The following is a 7,657-nucleotide window of genomic DNA, read 5'->3' as shown; positions in this document are numbered from 1 at the left end:
ACATGTGGCACCAGGAGCTGGGGATCGAACCAACAACCTTCCGATTAGGGGATGACCCGCTCTGCCTCTGAGCCACAGCCGCAACAAGAGTTGCTTGTACATATAAATATAGTCAATAGGACAAAAATAGATAAGAAAAGTAAATAAATAGTAAATAAGAATTGAGTAAAAGATTAAGTGAAAAAAAAATTGAAAAAATTACAAATAAGTAAACAATATTAATAAATATGTGATATAGGGTCAGCAGTACTGAACTGTAATCTCACCGGTGTCCATTTTTTCTATATAGGTCAGAAATAGTTTTCCCTTCCATTTAAGAAGTATAAATCGTCTGCATCCCATGTTTTGCCTTTTAATCTATTTCATTTGCTATTATTGTCTTGTCAGTTATCTTTGAACAGCACTCATCTGTATTAAAGTTGCTATATAAATAAAGTTTGCGTAATACAAAAAAAAAATAGGACACTAAAAACTGATGGCATGAGGCTGTTGTATAGCCAGTATCTCCACTAGCCTCATATTGCTATTCTACAATCAGGATGTTAAAGCTACAATAAATTCATAATATTATTACAATAATAAGAGAAGTGGTTGATGTATTTTGTCCCCTGGAAATGTCCAATGTGTCCAATCAACTATCTTCAAACCACTAACCCAAAGCGTCTTTCTCAAGTCTGATTCGTTGTTTTCGTCCAGGCCTGGTGGATTCTTACAAATGCCATTAGGAGCACTAGGAGGAACCAGAGGAACCTGGTTTTGTATTTTTTTCTAAACAAAATTGTAATTTAATCAGAAAATTTCAGACAAACAAAACATTCTTCCAATAGTTCACATTATTCATATGGTCAACACTTTTTAGGTTCCACAGTCTTATAGCCATAGTATTAGTTCCTAGCCCAACAAATGATATTATTTCTGCCTAAAACTATCTATCTGTTCATCTATTCATACTTAACTAACACATTTCAAGGACTGCTACAAACACTGACACAATGAGGAGAAGGAAATTGTGTCAAATGTCAAGCTGATATTAAAAAAAAGAAAACAGGAATGAACACGTGAGGTTCCTCAGTTGTTTGTCAGGTCGGTGCCGTACAGGTGACCAGACCAGGGCTTTTTCATTGGGCTGATGGAGTCCAAGTGAATCTTCCACATCTACAGCCTCCAAATCAGGGGAAAGGTTGTGTCAACCCAGTTACCCTGTAGCATTTCACGCTGTGAACTGTGGTCAGAGTGGAATGGCCCACACGTACCACACACACGATAATGATGACTAATGTGAAGCAGAGCAGGAAACGCAGAGATGTTTGTTCTGAATCACATCAGGGAAACACTGTTTCTGTCTGCCAGCTGGGACAGCACGTAGAACAGACACTGCATGATGACACCTACTGCTTTGTCCTTAAAGAAAGTTGTTCGATATGCTATGTGCTAGGCTCGTCTACGTTGAAATGACAACCATATTTTGAAGATGGTTAAAAGATGAAAGAGACCTGTATATGTAGTCACGTCTTAAGTTACTAATGTTAGCAAAACGTTAGCTAACTATCTAGCTAATCTACATCAACTTTCTCCTTTCGTGTGCTTAGGTATGCTATGTGCTAGGCTTGACATATATAGCCCCACTTAAGATAGCTAGCAACTGTTAACAAAATACTAGCTATCTTCCTAGCTAATCAACATCAATTATTAGTGATGTAGTTATCCGGCTAGTTATTAGCCAGTTAATGATTGATATAGATTAGCTAGCTAGTTAGCTAGTGTTTTGCTAACATTAGCTCGCTTAATATGGGACTATATATATGTCTCTTTTATTTTATAACCAACCTAAAAATGTGGATCGTCTCCTCTTAAATACCTAGATAGCCGGCTACGCACAGTAAGCATATCCTACAGTCGCAGCAGCAAAATGAGGAAGTTGAACCGATGGTTTGCTGACCGAGCAGCCTGCCTTAACTGTTACTTGGAGCACAGAGCAAAAATGGGCGGGGCTTACAAAGGGTAAATTGAAAAGGAATTTTCCCTTTTAAACCAATCAATTTTTTAACTCAATTGCACCTATCTTTCTCGCTAAGTGGACCAAACCAATTGCCTCTATTCATAACACTGATGGGATCTATAATAGACTTTTCTTTTACAGTATTGACAGTAACTAATAACACTGAAATATTTCCGATTTCAGAGCCCTCCTGTGCATGCTGGCTCACTGGGATGGCTCACTGGCACACCTAAATGAAATGACCATCATTATAATCATCAGTGTTAGTCACACCTGTGCATTTCCTGCTATGACCAATCAATCTAACTGTCCTGAATTTTGTCATAGCAGCCTTTTTTAAAGGGTTCTGTTTATTTACAATTTTGTTTTCTGTTTCACAAATCAAATTCTACAATAAAAACAGTCAGGTTGTATACTGCAGTAGTGTGTCTGTGAGTAGCAGCAGTCTAATCATCACACACCTAGTGTCAATAATGACCATTCAGAATAGATAAATGATTGACACAACTTAAGATACAGACATATGTAAAGCATGAAGGAACAGAGGATAGAAGCTACATAATCATCAAGTCATACAGGGTGTGTCCCTTTGTTGTGAAAATGATATCTTTTCACAACAAACAAACGTTGCAAACTCAAGGATAACTGATTAGATGGTCAAAGGTCACTGTGAACTCAAAATGACCTTGTTTTTGGTCATAACTCAAGAATTGACAGAATTGGGTATTAACTACATTAATAGTATTAATTAATTATTAATTATTAATAGTGAAAAAGACGATGACAATGACAGCAGCAACGATGGGGGACAGCGAGCAGCGACAACAGTAACAACGTTACACAATCTTATCAATGTGTATGTGTGTTTGCCTGTGTGTGTACCCATATATTTTATCTACCTTAACAAACATTATTGCAGAAACATTTACAGGCACACATGAGTTTAATTAGAAGGTATAGACATAGTTGGTTTTCTAGTGTCTTGGGTGTTGGTTGCTTATCTGCTCCTGTGTGATGTTTACCACTTTATGATACCAACACCTCCAATGAAGCAGCTTTGGCTCCATCTCACTGTAACCAAGGGTGGGTGTTAAAAGAGGAGAAACAACCAGGCTGTTACCAAGAAATAAATCACAGCTCCAGCTGCCATCCAGAGCCACTGAAGGCGTGATGGCACTTGTCTGAAGCTGTGTGTGTACAGTAGTCTGTGTGTGTGTTAGTTGAGTCAGGAGACACACCCTGTACTTGGACTTAGTCAGTGTGTCTGCGCAGAGCGGAGAAAAGCATAAGGTGTGTGTTCAGCTGGCCCTCGGGCTGCTATATCTTTCCACGCGGGTGATGATGAGCACACGGCAGAGCTTAAACACTGCCTGCAGGCTGTGTATTTGTGTCTGCAGAGAAAGGAAGGAGTCAGTGTGACAGTGTTTCTGGAAAATACCACAAAACAGTGTTCATATAGAGTTATGAATAATAATGATATATAAGTGATCCACATGACAATTCTTTAATGAATAATAATAAATACCTGATTACCATACTAGCTAATAAGCGATGAAACATTTCTGCATTATCTGTCTCTAAGGACATTATCTGACTGGTGTGCCAGACATGGCTTTTTTTCTAGTGTGAAACTCACTCCCCATAGCCTTAAGGGTTTTTAAGGCTTAGAACGCAGTTGGTGTCCACAGCCTGGTAGTGGCTCTTTGAGGCTGTATTTTGGGCAGCCAGTAATGACCTTGAAGTAAATTTGTTAAGCATGGTAGCATGCAAAAATATTCACAGTGACATTGCAAGAGACAAATCTACAAACAAATCTACAAACATTGGCATTTAAATTATCTCTAACAGTAGAGGCGCCCAGATAGCTCAGCTGGTAGAGCTGGCGTCTCATGTAAGAGTCCTTACACTTTACACTTAAACTTTGACCCGTAGCCCTTTGCTGCATGTCATCCCCTCTCTCCCCCCTTTCCTATCTTCAGCTGCCCATCCAATAAAGGCAAAAATATATTAAAAATCATTTGAGTTCAGTTTTAGTTTGTTATTTGAGCTCACAATAGTATTTCATGTGGCTCCTTGCGTCAGCCTGCGTGTCTGCCTGTGTGTGTGTTTGTTGATTCATGGAGTGAAGGGAGTGGCGGTGAAGGGTGTGACTCTGACACACACTGTATCATAGCGTCCAGGTGAGACTGTATTTATAAAGCAGCCGCCTGGCAGCAACACACATTTTAATACAGCAGATAACAGAGCTGATACACTGCCAGGTGAGCCCCGCGTCAGGAAATACCCTCAACTGGCTTTGATTGTTTCTGCTTGCTGATATTCTTTTGTTTTCTCTGTTTCAGACCTTTTTATAAGAAGAGCACAACATGAGAATACTTCTACTTGTAGCTGGTAAGATTTCCTTTTTTTGTCTGTTGCTTTTATATTTTATTTCCTATCTTCTGTTTTACAAAATCTCTCCTGGAGCTTTCACCTTAAACTCTCCAGATGTTTACATCCCTAAACCATTGGGATTAACAGTAGCAATTGATCACACTGATCAATTAGTTTTCTAGCAGAGAGGAGAAACTAACTTGAAATTATCGTGTTGGAATAAAAACCCGCGTTAGATAGATAGATACTTTATTTATCCCGAGTGAAATTCAAGCATTCTCTGCGTTCTCTGCGTCTCTCTAGTCGTGATGGCACATGTTTAAAGAGTTGTAAACTCTGACAGGATTTCACTAGTCTGGGTCTGCTTTAGGCTCTTCCACCCTGACAAGGACGTTACAGAAAATACTTGGATTTGTCCAAATTTAAAGAAAACATATTGGTGACAGCTTCTTAATATCCGCCTTAAAATCACATTTTAAGGCTGATACTTTCTCATAGAAATGCATAGACCTTGACTCTGAGTTTGTCGAGACCACAAGAAGGCGTTCTTTTTGAGTACCACAGATCTATCCCGTGCTTCCTTTTTAGGCGTTTTTTCTTTTGGAGTCAGAATACAGTGATATTAAAGCTGCAGTAGGTTCTGATTCTGTTTTTGTTCAGGCCCGGTCTTGCAAATGCCATTAAGAGCGCTACAACAAGCCAGAGGAATCTGATTTTTTCACAGATTATCTGTTATATGTACTACTGTCAGGATATAGTGAAGGTTTCAGCAAATATGACAAAAATATTTTTAGAAAAATTACCTACGCAGCTTTAAGGTGGAAAAAGGACATTTAAAAAACTGCAGCATCATCTAAGCAGTGGTTCGCAACCTGGGGTCCAGGGATCCACAGGGGACCTTGAAAGAGGACCTTCAGAAAAATATTTTCATTTCACTGATTTCATTGTGTAGAAGTTAGCTCTTCTCGTTTTTGATGACAGATGTTGGTCATATAGTTACAACACATTATAATGTTTCATGGTTTCTCACTGTGCTGCCTTCCTCCTGACAGCCATAGCTGCAGTAGCACAGGCCCAGACAGACTGCTCTCGGGGGGCTTGTTACCCACCCAGCAATGACCTACTCCTGGGCAGGGCCCACCAGCTCCACGCCTCCTCCACCTGCGGCCTCACAGGCTCTGAGGTCTACTGCACCCCGTACCAACAGGTAGGAACAGTCCTCATCTCTGTAAAGATGTCTTGAGACACACATTTGTATTGCACTTTTACAATAACAAGCTCTGATCAAATCTTACTCAATCATCATGATTAGGGGAGACTTCTCTGCATATGAAGGCTGGTTGGAAGTGCTGTTCACGTTCACATGTGTGAAAAGTAGTGGTGGGATGTAACTAAGTAAATAGTACTGTACTTAAGTGCAAATTTGAGGTTCTTGTACTTTTCACATTCTACTTCTACTCCAGAACATCTGAGAGGGCAATATTGTATTTTTTATTGATCTGACGGCTTTAGTTACTAGTTTCTGTACTATTTACAATTTAAGATTTTTGGACTAGTTTTGTTAGTAAATAAATTACCCAACATTATGTACAAGTACCACTGAAACCATTAGTTGATTAATTAATGGACAGAATAGTAATTGTGAACTATTTTGACAGATTTTCATGCAAAGATATTTTCATGGTTTCAGCTTCTTAAATGTGAAGATTTGCTGATTTTCCTTTTAATTAAATTTAAAATATGTAATAGTTTTGAGGTCTGGACTGTTGTAAATGTGTCACTTTGGTTTCTAGATAAATATGACAGAATTTGTCACTATCAATGGATTAATTTACAAAATAATCAGCAGATGAAAATAACATACAAAATAGTTGAAAATGAGCATGAGTCCTATAATAATCTAATAATGTCATATATAATAGTAGACCCAGAGTAGAGAGAGTAAAATACTGGTATTGGCCTTATTAAAACCCATCAGTTAAAGCAGAGCACTTCATATACAGCCATTGAACTGGCTGTGTTCACCCGGGCCACGCATGGGTCTCTGCGTGGCGCAGAGGTCAAAGTGAGTAGACAGACGTGCAGGATGGAGGCTCTGGTGGTTTTGGCCTGATTGCCTGCTGTCCATTTATGAAACAGTCTGATTTCAGTGCCAGTGCATCATGTTGCAACTATACTCTTTGACCGACGTCTGAAAAGCCACTCACTGGCTCATCTGCTAGCTCAGCATAAACCTCCCAATACTGGATTTATATGCTGATTTTGAAATAACACTGTCCAGAGCAGAGGACGTGCAGTGGGCAAGATTCAGATTTAATTTAATTTTCTCAAAAACTGGAGAAAAGGGCCTCTATGTGAGATATAATCCTTTAATTACAATACATCAGCTTTTTTCATATAAAGTCCACTAAAACAAGTGAAACTGCACTAGAACCCAATGGCAGACTCTAGTTTGGTATGACCTAATCTAGTTTAAATGTGTGTATCTGCTGTGCTGTCATAATTTAGTTTTATAGAGATTTTTGAAAAAATTGTGTAATGATGACAGAAATGGTGCAACACAGAGCAAGAGGGCAACAGTGGTCAGGAGCTGGACAGTCCAAGGTACCCCAAGAAGCCGTTTATTTATGTAAAATCTTTAGCTGCAAAATAACTCAATTCCTGCTTTCAGATAAATGTAGTGGAGGGAAAAAGAAGTCTGGAAACAATGAGATAAGTCAGTAGAGATTATAAAACAGGCAGGATAATGTTACACAACCTTCATTCCTCACGGTGTTACAGTGTATGTGTTCACTCTGCCTCAGGAAATGGATAGCTGTGTGAGGCACAGACTTTTTCTGATTGATCAACGCTTTCCCTTTTCTTTACTTTTTTTCTACCTGAGCCGCACCTTGTCCAGACAGGGAGGGGCAGGATGCATGACTACCAGTAAAGACGAACAATGACAAAGATCAGCGCAGACACAGAAAACTAGTCAGATCTTGTATGTTCCGTAGCACTGCTGCAAGTAGAGAGTAATGTTGATTGGTTTAGTGGCTTATGGTTACCATGTCCTTATCAACAGCTAGGAGGTCTCAGAAGCAAGTTTTTTAGTTTAACATTCAAAGTTGAGTAGATAGGAAGGATAACAAATTCAGGCTGCACCATATGTTAATGTCGTCGGTGAGACACTTGGGTTTTTCCACTTTATTTATTGGTTTTCAGAATTGAAAATGTGACAGCATATATACAGAAATGCAAGAACAAACTTTTTTTCAACCACCACCCCCCACCCCTGGGGACAAG

General features: G+C 39.1%; 1 protein-coding gene across 1 annotated transcript in view; it reads left to right on the top strand.

The window, feature by feature from the left end:
- Positions 1-4,338: 4,338 nt before the first annotated feature.
- Positions 4,339-7,657, top strand: part of LOC118328052 (laminin subunit beta-3-like) — a 9,523-nt gene continuing 6,204 nt past the window's right edge. Inside the window, exons 1-2 of the mRNA XM_035661655.1 lie at positions 4,339-4,390; positions 5,425-5,579. Coding sequence (XP_035517548.1) covers positions 4,366-4,390; positions 5,425-5,579 — 180 coding nt within the window. The 5' untranslated portion in view covers positions 4,339-4,365. The remainder of the gene's footprint in view (positions 4,391-5,424; positions 5,580-7,657) is intronic.

The sequence above is a fragment of the Morone saxatilis genome, unplaced genomic scaffold (assembly GCF_004916995.1).
Source record: "Morone saxatilis isolate NCDOM2014 unplaced genomic scaffold, NCSU_SB_2.0 Contig18, whole genome shotgun sequence".
Taxonomy (NCBI): domain Eukaryota; kingdom Metazoa; phylum Chordata; class Actinopteri; family Moronidae; genus Morone; species Morone saxatilis.
The sequence above is the reverse complement of the archived record's forward strand: the minus strand, read 5'-3'. Positions and strand labels throughout refer to the sequence as shown.